The sequence below is a fragment of the Hirundo rustica genome, chromosome 1, assembly GCF_015227805.2.
Source record: "Hirundo rustica isolate bHirRus1 chromosome 1, bHirRus1.pri.v3, whole genome shotgun sequence".
NCBI classification, from domain to species: domain Eukaryota; kingdom Metazoa; phylum Chordata; class Aves; order Passeriformes; family Hirundinidae; genus Hirundo; species Hirundo rustica.
In genome coordinates, this window is record NC_053450.1 from 83,249,368 (window position 1) to 83,267,984 (window position 18,617).

General features: G+C 38.6%; 1 protein-coding gene across 2 annotated transcripts; it reads left to right on the top strand.

Annotated features, from left to right (window-relative positions):
- Nucleotides 1-29: 29 nt before the first annotated feature.
- On the top strand, nucleotides 30-12,882 carry C1H5orf22 (chromosome 1 C5orf22 homolog). Of its 2 annotated transcripts, none has more exons than XM_040086499.2 (9): nucleotides 30-140; nucleotides 2,548-2,693; nucleotides 4,508-4,657; nucleotides 6,577-7,036; nucleotides 7,654-7,716; nucleotides 8,705-8,826; nucleotides 9,720-9,786; nucleotides 10,359-10,498; nucleotides 11,682-12,882. In XM_040086499.2, the coding sequence occupies exons 1-9, from the start codon at nucleotides 36-38 to the stop codon at nucleotides 11,812-11,814; spliced, it is 1,386 nt and encodes a 461-aa protein (XP_039942433.1). In that variant the 5' UTR covers nucleotides 30-35; the 3' UTR covers nucleotides 11,815-12,882. The 2 variants fall into 2 exon arrangements, with proteins under 2 accessions (XP_039942433.1, XP_039942439.1); XM_040086505.2 differs by lacking the exon at nucleotides 30-140 and adding an exon at nucleotides 443-513 and having other exon boundaries at nucleotides 11,682-12,868.
- The last annotated feature ends 5,735 nt before the right edge of the window (nucleotides 12,883-18,617 follow it).

The following is an 18,617-nucleotide window of genomic DNA, read 5'->3' on the forward strand; positions in this document are numbered from 1 at the left end:
GGCGGAAGCGCCGCCCGCCCGAGGGGAGCGACGGCATGAGCGGAGCGGAGCCGGGGCCCGGCGGCGCGTCCCGGCCCCGCGGGGCTGCTCGGCGGCGTTACCCGGCCCTGCCCGTGTGGGTGGTGGAGGACCACCAGGACGTGAGTGCCCCGCGCTGGGCTGCCGGGGCGCGGGGACCCCCTCGGGTGGGGCGTGGGGAGGGCTTTCTCTTGTGTGTGTTTGTTGGTGCGTTGGTTTGTGTGTGTTTCTCCGCGGCGCGGACGCTCAGCGTGGCTGATGGAGCGAAGGGGGTGCCCGGTGCGGTGACCGGCGCCTCCCCGCGAGATGCGCTTTCCCGTCCTGTGTGCGGCTTCTCCGGGCGCTTCCCTCCGCGTCCACACACAGACCCTAAACCTGCCTTGCTCTCTGCTGCCGAAACATCAAGGCACTCCAGTGCCCGGGTGACCTGATTTTCCGTTCCGTTTCAGCGACTGAGCTACTTATTGCCATGATCGTATTTTGCCATCTTTTAAAGTAATTATTGCTGACTTTTTTTTTTTTTTTTTTTTTTTTTTTTTTTTTTTTTTTTTTGTATCAGTAAGTGCTATGGTTTAAAGGAAATAATACCTACATTGCACTGCTGTTATAATTTGTTAGCTATTAGTGGGGTGCTTGGAAACTCAACCCTACTCAGTGTCAACAGAGGATAAGAAAATGTAATCCCATCCCAACAAGTGAATTGACTTGATGAGAAGTGTTAAAAATCTGAAGCTATTTTGGTGGAGTCATTGAAAAAAGGAGTGAAGAAAGAATTGCTTTTAAACTGCTGCTTCTGGTTTCTCATGAGGTTTTTTATAATAGCATAAACTGAGGCTTTAATCCTGAAATAACAGATTCTTTACTAGATGCTTTGCAATGAGAAAGTATGAGTGTAGTAAAGTTTATAAAAGAAAATAACGTTACAAATTCGTAAGTAGCTTAATGCAATTCATATTTGCTAAGACTCACTGAATCTCTTATGCTGTGATAGCTGATTTTTCGTGGTTGCCAAAGACTTAGAGTGACACTGTGATAGGAATTCTGAGAAAATTCCTCTCAATGATCCTTCTTTGTTTTAGTCTCTATATTTCGGTTTTCAATTAAGTTAAGTTCTATTAATACTAAATAATTAATTTTAAATGTTTTCTGTACAGGAGTGTGGGTGAATTGGTCTATCTTGCATAAAACATAAATGGCTTTTTGTCCCAATGTGTAAGAACTTCACAGAAAATTTTATATCAGCCTTGCTGACAGTGATGTTACTCCAGAGTAAATTGTCAGTAGCTGCATCATGCGCTGATTAATACTAACAGCTGTCATGAAGGAAATTCTGTTCTTAATCCAAATCAGGAGAACTTGCAAGGTTAGAGAACTTAGTCTTTCATGTCTCTTGCAACCAGTAGTTGCACTTACCTGAGGTGAAGCTTCAATTTTAATTTAAAATATTGTAAGTTCTTTAGTAGGCCAGATTGCTTCTTTTTTACAAAGGAGTAAAGGCCATGGATCAGAGAACCCACCTTGTTTTTAATCTTGTTTTATCTACTACTGCAATAATGCACATGTTTTACGGTTCTGCCTACGCAGTATGCAGGGTTTGTCACCTTAATCAGTTTTATGCAAAAAAAAAAAAAAAAAAAAAAAAAATAGCTCAGTTGCTGTTGTACAATCTTCACATTCTCTATATAATAGAGCTATGATTCACAATCCTTGTTGGATTTGTTCTGGCAGCCAAGGCAGTTGATGCCCTCTAACTGGAAGAGACTCTGTACTGCAGCTCTGAGTAAGAGGAATCAGCCCCCAGTTTTCTCATTTTTCCACCCTATGTTATTGCAGTTCAGTGGTTTGCTATGCTGTAAATTGGAGAGTTGCCTCATCTCCTGTTTTTCACATTTCTGAGCGAAGAACTTCAGCAGGGAATAAAGTTGGGCAGTTGAGAAAGGTAGTCTCTATTGCAAACACTTAGTCATGGAGGGATCAGGAATTAATTCTTCAAGAGGAATAGGCTTAATGGTCAGCTAAAGTTTAAATCATGGTGGGGTCAGTTTTCAGTCTATGTCAGTTAACATCTAAAACATAAGGAGCAAACTGTTTTCACATCCATAGAACCAGTGCATGGTGAGGAAGCTTCATAGCTGAGGGAAAGAAATACACAGGCAATGATTTGTAGAAGAGGAAAGGCATTCCTGGAGTTAGTTGTAAATAAATAAAAAAAAAAAACCAACTTGGAATTGAGTTGAATGGCTAGTGAGAAGAGCTGCTGCAAAGAAGACTTCCTGTACAGAATGAAAAAGGGTGTAAAGCTGTGACTCTTCAGCAGTTTCTCATCTGGAACACTTGGGCTTATAATGATTACTGTTCATGGGTTGTCTTTCCACTGGAGTTTTTTCTCTTGTATTGTTTTCTGTCTCCTCCTCCTTCTAATCCAAATTCTAAAGGAATAAAAGTGGTACTGCTGTTTTTGCTGCTAAAGCCGTTGCATTTTTCAGCTCACTGGTTATCATTAAAATGTTTTTATTCATGTTGCTTTAGGTGCTGCCTTTCATCTATCGTGCCATTGGTTCAAAGCACCTTCCTGCCAGTAACATCAGTTTTGTTCATCTTGATTCCCATCCAGACCTTCTTATTCCTGTGAATATGCCTGCAGACACCGTATTTGACAAAGAAGCTCTTTTTAGGTAAGTCCTGGCTACTGTGTCACAGTAGACTTTAAGTCCACTTCTTGCTGCCTTTGATTCACAGTGAATATTGGTATGACTGCATAGGAAGGATGAAGAAAAGAGGTGTAAGTCAGATTCAAGTTGTATCTTCTGTCTTTTCACTTTTGCTGAAACTTTATTTTTTAATGACAAAAGTTACATTGCATATCGAGCAGTTTAAGCTGTATGAGTTTGCTTTGTGTACTTGCCCAATAGTGTATGATGGTGTTATCCCAAGTAGTTCTTCTAGGTATCAGGAAAGCACTCTGCATGGATGCTTTGTCTAAAAAGCTGTAGTTGTAAAGCAGTCTTTCTCTCTTCACACTGAAAAACTGGCTTTGAGATTGAAATAGCACTTCCTTTGTTAGCATGCTTGAAAATGTGAAGTAGAACAAGATATTCCTATTACAGTTATAAAGACCAATATTCTCCCCCACCATCTAAGGTAGGCAGTTAATAAGCCACAGTGATCTCTGCTATTATCTTGCTCTTCCCGTTTTAAAATAAATATTGTTCGCTTCAGTATTATGGTGATTTACAGCAGTTACAAGCATTTGGTGTATTTGAATCACCTCAGCCACGGTCAATATTTTGTTCTCTTTGTTGGATGACTAAATGATTTTGTGGACTCTAATCATAAAATCATTGAATGCTTTGGGTTGGAAGGAACTTTAAAGATCTTCTAGTTCCAGCTCCCCTTCCATGGCAGGGACACTTTGCACTAGACCGGATTGCTCAGAATCGCATCCAACCTGGCCTTGAACACTGTAGGCATGGGTCACCTACAGCTGCTTGGACAACCCATTCCAGTGCCTCACCACACCCACAGTGAAGAATTTCATCCTAATATCTAATCTAAACACACACTCTCGCAGTTTAAACCCAGTTTAAGTCCTATCACTGCATGCCTTTGTAAAAAGTCCCTCTCCAGCTTTCCTGTAGACCCTTTTGAGGTATTGGAAGGTACTATAAGGTGCCACCTCCAGGCTGAACAACCCAAATTCTCTCAACCTGCCCTCATAGGAAAGGTATTCCAGCCCTCTGATCATCTTTGTGGCCTTCTCTGGACATGCTTGAACAGGTCCATGTAATTGCAATGGGGGGGGCCCACAGCTGGATGCAGCATTCCGGGCGTGTGGTCTCACAAGAGCTGAATAGAGGGGCAGAATTCCCTCTTGTGACCTGCTCATCACTCTTCTGCTGCAGCCCAGGACAGAGTTGGCATACACCTAAAAAAACCCGGGGTCTTGATAGATTGGAAAAGTGCCAATCCTGTGGATGTAGATTGACTCACTTTAATTAGTGGGATGACATTTAAAATATACTTGGAGCAGTTTACAATAAAACACTCTCGTGAGGGCAGTTTGAAGTTATTTAGAACAATGTTGATGATGTTCCTTGCACTTTCCTCTGTCTGATGTGTCAAGAGAAAAAGGGTGTAGAATCATTAAGGTTGAAAAGGCCTCTAAGATTATTGAGTCCAACCATTAACCTAACTCTGCCAGGTCCACTGCTGAGGAGTTTATTATCGAAGTGCCACACTAAGAGTGAAGCCAGTTCCACTCTTATGTGCAATCTTTTTCATACCTACTACAGACCTTGTTGGTTTGTCTTATGAATAAGGATTTCCTTCTTTTTCTTTCTTTGATGATGTTACCCTTACACAGAGTACTAATTTTAGACGATGTGCATGGAGGCCTTCAAGGTGGGGAAGATGTTTGTGGTGTTCTTGACCATCTTTATTTATAGGGAAAGTAACGTTGCTATCTTCTGTCTTTCTCTACTGATTACAGTGAATTAAGTATTGAAAACTGGATTATGCCTGCTGTTTATGCTGGCCATATTTCTCAAGTAGTGTGGCTTCACCCACGCTGGGCTCAGCAGATCTCAGAAGGGAAACACTATTTTCTAATTGGGAAAGATGTATCAACCACAACTATCAGGTAAATTGTCTGCTGACATATACTAGTAATATAAAAGCCATCTCTATAGCTTTTAATTGGATCTTTTTTGTTGTTTTCTTAGATAAAGATGAAAATTTAATTTCTATTTATAATCTCCTTCGAACCTAATGCAGTTACACTTGTATCAATTTAGTCTTTGGTCTAATTAGTAACATTGTTATTTGCTATCAGCCCTGACTTTTTCTAGTGTGGGGTGGGTTTTTTGTTTGGTTGGAGGTTTTTTTGGTTGTTTTGAAGTTAATCTAGTTATGTACTGAAACAGGTACTCAGATAGTGAATTCTCCATCATTTGATAAAGGATGATTGACCTGAGCAGCCTCATCTAGCTTTGAAGTCAGTTCTGCTTTGATCAGATGATTGACTATAGACTTCCAGTTGTCTCTTTGAATCTTAATTATTCTGTGATTCAAGATTGAATTAGAGCCCCTCATCATTCTGCAGGATGCAGTCCATAATAATTTTACATTCACCATGTTCACAGTGTTGTGATTTTGTGCAGCTTTAATAGATATTTGTAAATCATGTCTCTTGTGATCATGGCGGAATAGATCTTTTGAAGCAAGTTTAACAGAAAACAGCAGAGAAATGTTTTGTTTTACCACCTTAAATAAAACACTTAAGGCTCTACAATTCTAAATCTGAGGCCTAAAGGGAACCTAAACGATTTTTTAAAAAAGATAGTATTTCTGTTACATTTAATCATTTAGCCAATATATAAGAATACTTCAGGATGGTGACTCTTTCACGTGCCTTAGCAGTCACGGAAACAACATTTCAAACTTCCTTTTGAAGACAGTTGGGTACATTTTCTTCAGGTTCTAGGCTTACTAAAATCATGAAGGAAGAAAGGGAAAGAGTCCTCATGAATACAAATGTTCTAAAAGTTTTGATGACAAGAGATGGATAGACAATAGATATAGCCTCTTCATTAGCAGGCACTAAGGTACTGTAAGCTCAGAATTTCTGGGAAAACATGCTGTGAGTGCTTTGTCAACAAGATGGAGCTGTAATCCAGCCTCTCACCTTGTCAAACCGAAGAGTAAATCCATCCACAAGACACTGGGGACCTAAGCTTCAAATTTCTCCCACTTGGGAAATTATTTGTCTTTGTGGTTGATTGATGGTGAGACACTGTATTCAAATGTAGCCTTACCACAAGCAAACAGAAGTCCACTCTTAATCTTATTTGTAATTTGAGTTCATGATGCTTAAGGCTTAATGTACTGCAATACAGGTTGAAAATTCTAGTCTTTAAATTTTCACTGTAATCAGAAGTTTTAGTGTTGCTTTTGGTTGTTTTCTGGGGTGTTTTAAGTGGATTCAATTGATAGTTAGCTATTTATCCTCTAGTTACCATCTTTATTGTTTAGGAAATCTGTTGGGGTTACAAAAAAGTTAAATTCTACTTATGAATTCATAATATTGTATCTTCACTGAGTCAGTATTTATGCATTTCAGGGCACTTCTCAAACCCAACTATCATAATTTTCCTGGAAAATTATAAAACCAAGACAAAATATCCATAGATTTGCAATGTTATGTGCCATAGTATTGATAATATCTTGTCAATTCTGGATGTTGTCTTTAAAATGCATTTCAATTTCAAATTAATCTTAATAGCACATAATGCATTATCTTTTTCTTATCCATTAAAACCTTGTGGGGATGTCATTAAAAAATAGGGAGTGAGTTTTAATATATTCCACAATAAAGAAGTAGAAAAAACTTCAATATAATTTAAACCTGAGGATTAAAAGAAGTAATTTTGTCTAGGCAGTTTTATTGTCTCCATTACCCATCAAAAAATTCGTTCTTCTCTGGATCCCTAAAGTATAAAATGCTTTTTCCTACATTCTTTGTGAAGATGTGTATTAACTGTGAGTTATTGTCAATTGTAGGGTTACAGGCACAGATCATTACTTCTTAAGTGATGGTCTTTACGTTCCTGCTGATCAGCTAGAAAACCAGAAACCTTTAAATTTGCACGTCATTCTCATCAACCCTACTGAATCATCAAACAGCCATGAAGGAAATGGTGAAGTAGCATCTGCTAAAAGACTGAAGCTAAATACAGATGACACGGCAAGTGGCACTTCTGCCTCTTCAGTGGCTCCTGATGACTTTGATCACATCATCCCAAGTGTGAAGGAAAAGGAAACACAAAATGCAGGTGCCCTGAATGGGGCAGAAACCTCGGCAGAGGGCTCAGCCTCGAGCTGTCTCAAAAACAGTGAACGACCAATAAGGGACATTGTTAAAGATGTCTGCCAAGTACTACAGAAAGGGGATGCATATGTTTTGGACATCGACTTAGATTTTTTTTCAGTTAAAAATCCATTTAAAGAAATGTACACACAGGTAAGTATGGAAAATGAGTAGCCTTGTACCACTCACCAAAGAGTCCCAGCCTCAGTATTTATGTCTGGAGAAATTCTCATCTAAGCTAAATTAGAAGATTAGCGGATCATGATTAATGATTCATGGTAATATTTTAAAGAGATATTTCCATTTTAAAGAAATATTTCTAAGGGAGTGTGTGTGGTAAAAAATTGCAACCACCAAATAGGGGGAGTTTCTTGTACTTGGTATCAATACTGAGTGTACGTTCGAACTCAGGGGTATACTCAACTTCTGGTTGTTGCTTGGGACATAAAAGCTATACTTGGATTTCCAGAGGTTATCTTCCACAGCAAGGTTCATCGGGGGGGATGAGAGACATTACCACTTTCTACCCTCTATAACCTGTGCTTAGAAAACCATGATGGTATCAGGAGACTGCCTTTTAAAAGGCACAGTAGTATTGATTATCTGAAGAGTGGTAGCTTGTCCTGATAAGAGGCTGTTATGCTCATTATTGTCTGCAGTACTGAAGTGGGGAAATTATCTTTTTTTGAAGAAGGAAGGCTTTGAGGATTGGGTTTCTCATTTGAAGAGTAATTTTCTTCCTCTTTTTTTTTTTTTTTTCTTTTTCAAAGACAGAATATGAGCTTTTGAAAGAGTTGTACAATTTCAAGAAGCCACATAAAAATGCAACAGAGGTATGATGCTTCCTTGTGGAATGTATGAAGGAATGATTCTTTTTATTTACCCAATGAAAATGAGATACAACAACAGGAAGGAACCTATCAAAGGTGCTTCATGAAGTCTCACATTAAGCTATGCAGCTGAATGCTAATCAGCAGCATCTGAGGAACTTTTTTTCTATTAAATGTTTGATAAACATGTGAATTGTATAAATATTTAGCATGAGTGTGAAAATTTGTTTATGTAAACAAATGGTAATTGGCATGGAAGGAATGAAAACATAGTAAGTCACCAGCAAACTTGCTCTTTTTATGGCTTAACAGGGCTTAGGTTTGGTGGGGTGCTTCTTTTTTGGTTTTCTTGGTGCCTGGTTCTTTTATCTTTTTTTTTTTTTTTTTTTTTTTTTTCTGCCTCCAGGCTCTCCCCTTCCTTCTCTTGTTGCTCTTTCTTGATAGTCAGACCTGTGATGAATGTGTAATTGGTATTCTACCTTTTTGTTCAGATGTGGAAATGACATTATTATGCCACTGTAATGTACTTTTCATTTTGTGTGTTTCTAGAACGTGGAAATACAAGCTTTCATAATCTCATCTGAACGCTAATATAGAGAGATTCAACACATTTATCACAAATAAATGAAACCTAATTAATACATGTGAATAAAGAAATAAAGATATGTTGAACATTGGCAGATTGATTTTTTTTTTTATATATTTCTTAGTCAATCAGGAATACAAACAGGTACATATTTAAAAGGTGGCTTTTTTAAATTTGTAGTGGGGAGAAACAGAACAAAGTGAGGTGGTTTATTCTGGAGGTATAGCAGTTTCTGCAGGCATTTGTTATGATCTTCTTGAAAAGATGTGCTGTAGGAATGAATCAGTTGTTTCTGGTTCCCCATTTCCAGTAGATCAATCATTACAAAATTTAAATCATAGGATAAGCCATGATGTTCTTACCTCTTTTTTTCCCTAACATACTTTTGTTTATGCTTATTTAAAGGAAGACTTGCTGGATTGTGTTGAAAACCGTGTTCATCAGCTGGAAGATCTGGAAGCAGCATTTGCAGATTTGTGTGACAGTGATGACGAAGAAACCCTACAGAAATGGGCTTCATATCCTGGGTAGGAGATTTCTAAGAGACCTGAATTGCAAATTGAAGTTTGAGAACTGATTAGTCCAGCATTTTGATAACCAAAAAAGATAGGATCTATGCAAGTATACACTTTTTCTTTTAGTTCTAGAGGAGAAAGAGACAAAACGAAAGGAAAGGCAGTCTACTATCTTCACCACTACTGTAAGCTTTGGAAGTTCAGTCTTATACAGCTTCATGCAAGTTTTGTTGTCTATGGATGGAGGCATATTTGGTGACTAAAACCTTGGTCAGTAGCGTGCAGCACAGCTCTCAGAAAAGGCAACAAACCAAGGAGGTCATGGAGAAGCAGTTCTTTGGTGCTCCCAAAGGTTCTGCTTTCTTTGGAAAAATGGAAGTTAATGGAAGTGTATCTGAGCAACAGTCTCCAGTAAACACCTGAACTACATCACTCTGCTTTTAAACTAGATACTTTCACATGAAAAGTCTCCAGATGAAAAGAGACAGGGAAAGTCTGAGCTTTTCCTTGATAGGAAAATCACTCATTTTCCATATCAAATGCAGCAGTTACTGTGCAACCTCTGTAACAGTGACAAGAAGTATTTCTTATTAAGTTCATATGACTTTTGAGCTATGACAGCTTCTCTGCAGATCTACCCTAAAAGAAGCACAAGGAGGACTTGCCCAAGGCAGGTATGAATATAGGGACTTTATAAGAATGACCTGGAGAAACAGTACAATAATACTGATAATTCTGTTTTTGCAGGTGCGAGATGACACAGAGAAGCAAATTTCCTTTTCAAATCCTCGGCCATAATTTCTACTTCCCTCTTTTTTCCTCACCCTTTTTTTTTTCCTAACCATTTAAGGCATCTAACAGTTTCCCACTGTTTGTGACAAATTTTGGTTTTGTTTTAACTCCAGAATGAAGCCCCTTGTTCAACTAGTTCACAGTTTGAAAACCAGGATGGAAAGCCCAGACTATGAAATGGTAGGTGGCAAAGTAAAAGAGCAAAAAGCAGACAGAAATCAAAAGCATAGCTTCGGCAGGGAGGGAGAGTCATGCTTCCTTTCAGACTTGCTTCTTGATTCAGGACATCAGGGTTTTATGTCTTATTACTTAGACCAACTTTTCCTTTCAAAGCTGCTAAAATTCTAGTGTGCTTTTCTGTCTGTTTAAGCAACTTTAGTGTGATTTTCCAGGACTGTGATGTCTTGGACTGCATCCTGTGCATGGAAGATAAATTTCACCAGTCTGTTGAGAGCTCCTTTGTAGAACTTAAAATAAGGGCTATATAAAAAAGACTTAAAATAAGTGCTATATCATCTTCAAGGGCTGCAGCATACTCTGAATTCATAAGAAGAGGTACAGTGTACTGGACATAACGAAATAATCCATACAACCTGCAGAATTTTACTTGTTTAAAGAACAAGCTGGAGGAAGAACCCACACTGTCTGAAGAGGTGCAAGTTGGTCTAGGGATGATATCCTAAAGACTTTCTACATGCATAAGCTGTGTCACTAATTCATCAACAGAAATTTCGTCTCTAATACACCCACAGGTCCATCAAGCTGGTCTGACCTGTGATTATGTGGAGCTTCCTCACCATGTTAGCACTGAAGACGAGATCGAAGGCCTCATACAATCCATTAAAGTTCTGCTGACAGATCTGCCCAAGCCCACACTGGTGACAGTTGCTCGGTAAGACTGTGCAGATACTTTCACTTTAAAATGTCCAGACTGTGCTCATGAAGCTAAATGATCCTGTCAATATAGCGCTAGCTCTGTCATAAGCTCTATTAAAGTGGAAGCCTTATAGTGCTTCAGCACGGTTATATAAAAGGTTGTGATGAAGCCTTGTATATGTTGGGGTTGATAGCTGTCACTGGAGTTCATGCATCTCTACTTGTGTTACTTGTGCTCACTAGAGCAAAGCTGCCTTGGGCTGAAATCCCACCTTCCTTAGTCTCTTGCTCTAGGGTTTACTGTAGTACAGGTAGGATTTCCTTTTTTCAATGAAACTTTTGTTGGAACTAGTTTTCATCTAGTAGGCTGAAAGGTGTTCATATTCTTCAAAGCTTTAGTAAAACTTTAGTAAGTTAGGCTTCCAGGACTGTAAGGGTGTATTTAGAATAAGAGAATGGAGTTTGAGGCCAGGGACCTCGAAGAACCAGAGAACTGACTTGAAAAAAATCTAATTCGAAGACCACATTGTGCCTTTTGATAAATTATTGCAATTTAATCAATCAGAAATGCTAATTTGTGCCCTTAAAGGGCTGGCAACAATAACAGAAGCTGATATGAAACTGGTTTTGGCAGCAAGAACTAGTATGGCTAGTGCCTGCAATAAAAGAAAGCTCTATTCCCTGTGCCAGTTGCAGGGTTATTAAACAAATGAGAATCATCTCTGTAGATCTTAACAGATAAAGAATTCAGGAAGTAGTTTTTACTAGTATCTGTTTGAAGTTCATTAATAGATACTGTAAAAAGTGCTATATACCAGATATTGTGAAGATCTGTTTTTCAAATTTTCCTGCAGAATTTATCAGTAACATTTTAATTTTTCAATCTAAATTTTCCATGTGTGCTTTTTATTAGGTCATTTGTTTGAATTTTGACTGCCAGTGTGTTCTGTGCCAGATTCAGGGAGAGAGTACAACTAGAAAGATTAGATCATGTTCCTGATCCGCTGCAGACTTTCTATTAAACTTAATATGTAGTGATGAGAAGCGCAGCATTATGCTTTGAAGGGATACTGGGAGACAAAACTTGCCACAGTTTGAAAGAAGCTTCAGCCTAGCCACAGAGCATTGCAGGAATACACAGTGTGGTTATGGTGGTGATATCTCTATTCTCATGCTTTTTCTTGTTGTTGTTTTTACAGATCGAGTTTGGATGACTACTGCCCTTCAGAGCAGGTTGACATAATTCAAGAGAAGGTCCTCGATTTACTACGTTCAGTGTATGTCTCGCTGGACGTGCACTTAGATTACTCAAGCACTTCATCTTCTTCGTGACCTTTCTTCACGTGCTGCTGTCTAATGCAGAGCATTAATTTGAATTGTTCAGTAGCTGTGATTGCAAAGGGAAGACTGCTGTTACTTCAGCAGGTGGCACTAGAACCCAAGCTGACCCAGCTAGGGTTTGAGTTGCATTGCTTTCTCGTTACCTCTTTGGCTTTGTTCAGATTAGTGCTGTAATTATTATTTTTACTGTCTTGTTTCTTAAAATTGGTGCAAGAGAAACGACTGTTTGTCTGTAAAATGAGGGGGTTTGTGCCATTTCTTTGTGTCTGTAAAAAACAAATAAACTATATAATTTCTTAAAATGATTTTCTGTTATGTATGCTTTTCGTAATTCGATAACAGATGTGCTCCTGAGTTGTATTATATATTTTAAAAACTGGTCCTAAAAATGCCTTAAAACTGTAGGTCTTTGTAGTGATCTTTCCTATCTTTTGTGCTTGAGATGAGCCTCTTACTTCTCGAGAGCAGCTCATGGCTTCTGCCACGTCTACAGAATATCATTTATGTTTATTTTCTTTTTCATTAATATTGTCTTATTTTACCTTAGAGCATTTTATTGGTGGCTTAGCTAATATCCCTAATGTACAGACATCGGACTTAATATTTTCATTTTTACATAATTTTACAGATAGAAAGTATGTGTGTGTGTGCATGCTTTTATATTTTAAATCCTGTAAGGAACTGATTGCTTTGTCAGAAACAAAGATTTTGCTTCACTGAAGTCAGCAGCAAAACATTTTGTTACCAGGTTTTTGCTCATTTCAGTATAGCTATTTGGGAAATAACAGTTTTAGAACTACTTAATTTAGAAATCAATATAGTTATAGAGAAATCTGGCACTTTCAGAGGAAAAAGCCCCACAGGATTTATTGGGAATGAAACTGAAACAGGAAAGAGAAAATGCCACCTAGAATATTGTCTTATTTGGAATAAATTTTGCTTGTAATTTCTTCTATTATGAAGTTCATTTGCTAACTTTACTCTTTGCTTTACAGAGACTTTGTGCACTTTTACAGTTTTTTACTACTTCTGCTGTTGATATAAATTACTATTTTATAGATTGTAAATGTATCATTCCTTTAAAATATTTGTTCCAATAGAATAAATTCCATGAGCATGGACCCATTGTATTTGTGTTTTTGTGACTTGTCTGTCACAAGGATGTGCTTAGCCTAGGAGGCAATTTTCTTAATACTTCATAATAGCCATACATTGCAGCAATGTAGTGCAGTCAGATTATGTGCTGCTTGTGTAAAGATTGGAGATTTTTTTTAAAGATCCTTCATGCTGGGCTGTGCATCAGGTTGTAGAAAACAACAAAAAAACCCATATGGGGCATGGCTGAGCCCCTTCTGGGTGAGCAGGTGAGATCCCGTTTTCCTTGGGGAAAGCCTGGGCAAGGAAAGGCAAAATGCTGCTGGCAGCCAGGGCTGAGGGATCCAAGTGAGGGAACCTTCAGTATGGACAAAACTCAACAGTGCCTGTGTCTGTGCCTGGGTGCTGTTCTGGGTTGCCTTGTTTGGTGGGGTAACAAAATTAATTCTTTGCATTTTATCTGTGGTCTTGTGGTTGTTCCTGTGCCCTGCCTATGCTTGCTCATGCACGCATGACCACCATGGTTCTGCAGAATCAAAGTAATATCCTGAATTGTCTAATTGTTATCCAAGTTTAAGAAATCTTCCTTTCAAGAATAGTTTTTGTTTATGAATGTCAAATTGTTACCATCTGATATCTCTGACTAACACAGGCTGTGTATACACCAGAAAATGCCAGTCTCACATAGTAACAAAGACATTAATTTGTACATTAAGGACATTTGCAAGGTTGTTTTTTACTTTGGTGAAAAATAATCAAGCCAAGCCAGAAAGAGGTGTCTCTTATTTCTCACTTCTGCCCTGTATGGCTTATTTATTAACCAGATGCACAAATCGTTCACTCCCTGTATCTGCCTCATTTTCCTCTCAGCTTATTTCAGTATGTATTATGCAAAACAAGACAGTGAAATCACAATGCATAATTCCTCTAGTCAGCACCACAAGGATGGGACCTGAAGGCCCATTAGAAGTAGATCCACTTGAAGATATTAACGTAAAAGCCCCATGTAAGTCAGCAGCTTCATGTTGCCTCTTGTGTCTAGATGCCTCTTCCTGCTCTGCTACTTCCTTTGGCAGCACGGAGGAATAAGTATCCCCATTTTGGAGGGCATTTGCCGATATTCCTCAGTGGTAGAGATAGTTCTGTTGTAATTGTGACTCATCTTCCAAGATGGACCATCAACCTGAGCATTTTGATAGAAAACAGTACAGAATTAAACAGGGCCTTAAACTAGATATACTGAGCAGCCTCTGTCTTCCCTGTGTATCATCAGCTGTGCACCCCAGCTGCACTGTGGATTCCCAGCTTGTCACTGTGGAACAAAATTAGCTTTTCCAAGAAGAATGAACAGGGGATGAGTCAGATGGTGGAGGTTACTGTGTTCTCTGTTACCATTTCTTCCCTTCCTTGAGGCTTCTCTGTCCCTTCCTGTCCACTGGTAATGATGCTGTGAGTCAGTCACCCTAGACTAGGTCAGAGATGGACTGTGGGGGCTGAAGAGGCAACTCCATAATTATTTGCTTTCTGCTGCTACTGAGGAAGAAGATAATTCTCCAGCAAGATCAGTCTTAGGGGAAGAGACCCTTCCCTGGAGATATCTAAAAGATCCCTGTGTGTTGCTTAGGACTATGGTTTAGGGGTGAATTTGGCAGTGCTGGGTTAATGATTTCACTCAATGATCTTAGAGGTAAAAATTTTCCAACCTAAACAGTTCTGTAATTATTTCTAGGAGACCCAGAATATGGGTCCTTTCTCCTAATGCATCCAGGCAACAGCACTGGAAGGTCCCCTCCTGTCCTATTTGCTGGTCCCTGTTGTCCCCATCAGTGCCACAAACCCTTTGTAAGTCCCAACCACTCTCAGGAGGAAGCATGAAAGGCATCCGTTTTCTGCCTTCAGCTTTCAGTGTCTCTTGCAGGAGGAAATCCTCTGCCACCACAGCAGTGTAGACAGCAAGTCAGGGACCCAGCAAAACCATTCCCAGCTCCTGCTTCAGCACAAATTCCCTCACTGCCAGTCCTGGGAGAGGCAGTTTGGCTCAGGTCTACAATGACCCCAAGGGAGAATCATATCAACCCCCCCAAAGGTATTTATTTTTCAATAATTTTAATATTTTAATTTTAATTTACTTGTCTTTGAGGCTGTGGACCACTGTCTGCCCTGCTTCTCTGTCACAAGCACGGCTCTGGAAGCTGCTGGGTCCCTTCTCTGGTGCTCATGTCCCATAGACTTAAAGGGACTCCCACCACTCCCTCTCTCAGATAAGGGAACTCTCATCTGGAAAGGAAAGCTTTACTCACCCTAGTCCCAAGTGCTCAAGAAGTGGCTCGGGTCTGAATTTTTGTCTGGTTTTGTGTAGTGGTTGGGTATTATTTTACCAATTTTATTGTAAGTCCTGTTGAGCATAAATAATTTCAAACAGGGATACTTACCCTCTCAAGGAAGAAGCCATCTCACTGGAGAGAGACAAATCATTCCAGCTTTCCCTTGCTAAATGCTAATTATATATTCTCAGCAGCTCCCGTGAATTTCCTGATGGTTTTACATATCTACTACCACAGGGAATTGCACTGTCTGCTGGGCTGCATTCTTATGGATTTCATGCCTTTAGCAGAATTGTTAGCATACAGTTTTACTCTAGGTCCTTGGCAAAACAAATAAGTACTAATTTACGTTTGTCTTTCACTGCTTTAAAGAATTAGGTCCATTATTGCAAACTTAGGGCTAGGTCTGCCAAAGCAGCTCTAAAATATGTCCATCCCTTGCCTACCCTAGGCAATACTAAATCTTAGATTTATCCAATGTACAGTGTCACAATGTACAGTCAAGAAATATCTCCCAGCAGAGTTGAATATGGAGCTGAATATTATACTGAATATCACTGTGCTACATTATTTTCTAGTGTTTATGTCCTTTGTACTCTGCTTGCTACCCAGAATCTCTTCCAGCCATTCTTGTAATTGCTTCTAAATATGTTTTGGACAACACAAATTTAATAAGACTCCAAGGTGTACAAAAGTCTTCTGGAACACTGTGCCCTGCACCAGGTGGTCCTTCCCCACTGCTTGGTTTTGCTCAGCTCTGAGTACTAATGGCCAAGCTAACTCAAATACCTGACTTTAATGTATCAAAGCTTGCCTTGGGACTTTCTTCTGTTTATTTCAACTTAATTTGTTTTCTCACTTTAAGTACAAGTCACCAGCTGTGTAATTCCTACTAACACTGATCTTCTGATATCATTTGTGTAATTCCAATTGCCCAGACTCAAATGCTCCCTTGTTCCAGTAAGACCACTAGCTTCTCTGAGTTACTCCCTACCTTGGCTCCAGGCCAGTCATTAAACTGAGACCTGGAGGATCCTCCTCAGCAAATCCCGATTTTTGGTTTTTAAGTGGCATTTTAGAAATGCCTGTAACTGAAGTAAGAATATAGATGCATTTTGTTTCCTTACTTCTATGTGCTATTTTATTTCAAGTAAATATGGCACTGCTCAAAGTTAGCTCATAAAAATTCCTTAGAAGTGCTAGTCAAAAGCTAATGCATTAGTGACTTCTACTTCCCAGATAGTCCAAAAGTGTCAATGAGGGTAACAATATCATGTCAGACAGAAATACTTCACTGAAAGACTTTTATTTTCCTTGTTTATGCATTGTAATAATAGAAATACATTTGTAAACTACATATGGTACTCTGGTTTTTATAGGAAATTTGACAGAATAAAATCTATAGATTTAAAGTTCTGCCTTTGATGAGGTTAGGGATGCTGCTTCTTTTCTAAGAAGTCACTCCATGTATTATTAGACAATGCAGAAGTAAAGAAGTAACTGTTCCCCTTTTTCCCTGTTTCTCAGATTTCAAGGTGGCTAGCAATCCTCGTAACAAAACTCTGTTCCCTCCCACCTACTCATTCTTGGGTATTTTTGATCTACTTCCTTGCCTTGGTTCTCTCTTTTTTTCCTTCTAAGCCTTTAATTATTTTGATATTTTCCCTCTCTAGACAGCAGATCAATACTAAGCTTTAAAAACACACACGGCACAAAACACCGCTAAACTCTGAATGCTACGGTAATAAACATTCTCCTTCAGCCACCTCTAATGTCAGTGTTACATACTGTTCTTTAAATCATAACCTTGTGCACAATGCAGAACCAGTGAAACCAAAATCATCAAATAAGAAGTCTTACTAAGAAACTCTTTATACAGCCATGCTGCTTAAGCCTGTTGGTAAAATGTCCTCAAGGTTAGGTCCAACAGCTGAAAAGAAGGACCATTCAGTGAACAAAATACCTGGGACTGGCCTCATGGAGTGCAAACCTTTTTAAAGCACTGATGCTGTTGGGGATTAATTCCCACTACTATGTTTATTTTTGCTGTTGCCTGTGATTCATGGGGTTTCGGTGGAAATCCTGGTAAATACCTGGCACAGGTCAGTAAATGTTTGAAAAGTGACTGGAAACAGAAGCAAGTCTGCTTACTAAGAGATATTTTTAGGAGAAATTTCCAAATATAAATGTGATCTATAATTCCTTTCTCTTGTGTCTTACATCTTTCCCCAACCTGCCAAGGATACTTCCTCAAATTTCCATTTCTCCCTTTTGTATTTTGATGTCTAATTTTTGATGCCAAATTTTATAATTAATAATTGGTAATTATTGTATAAGTAACTAAAAAAATTTCACCTCTTTTTTGATTCACTGGCAATAATGAAACTTTGGCATTTTAATCTATAATTTTATTAATCTGTAAATTTTTTTTATACTGGGTTAGTCAACATTGTTTATGTTTTTAATGCATTTGCTTCAATGCCGAGTAATTTTTGTATGATTAAAGAAATGTATAAATATAAGTAATTTCATTTGAAAAATTAAGTGTATTAATTGAAATAAGATCAAAATGTTCCAACTTGCATACTTCAGAAGAAAAAAAAAATAGATAGATTATAGATTAGATAGATAGAAAGATAGATCAATAGATTCTAACAGTAGCTAAGAACAAGAGTATGCCTGGGACGGCTGACCTGAAATGCCAATGGGCTGTTCCATAACACAGAATGTCATGCCTAGGATATAAACTGGAGGAGTTACACAGAAAAGAATCTGACTGATTCTGGTATCAGCGAGCAGGTGCTGAGCAATTAGATTGTGTATAAATTGTTTCTCTTGGGTTTTATCTCTCTCTCTTCCTCTCCTTTATATTATTGTTGCTGTGATCATTATCATCATCATCATCATTATATTTTCCTTTGTTATGACAATTAAACTGTTTTTATCTCAACAAAGGATTTTTAATTTTATTCCATATTCTCCTTCCCATCCTGTCATGGGCAAGTGGCAGCACTTTCTATACCTAGGTATACAAAGAAAGTGATTGTTGTATTGCATGGCATATTACGAATCAATTAATACAAGTAAACATGCAATTTAACTTTTAAACATAGGGCCGGTAGGACAAGTATGTCATTGATGTCTTTAGAGATTAGCCCATAGAAAGCGTTATAAACAGTTATCAACAGCTTATTGGTCCCTGGTCCCAGAAGAACCTGTAGCTAAATTCCATACCTGGAATCTGTACAATGCAATCCCTGATGTACATCAGTGTGGCACCTGTAACTGTACTCACAATCTGTAATGATACAGTGCATGGCAGTTTATCTTTTATTAAGAGTAATTTTAGACATACATCAATCTTCATCGACCTAT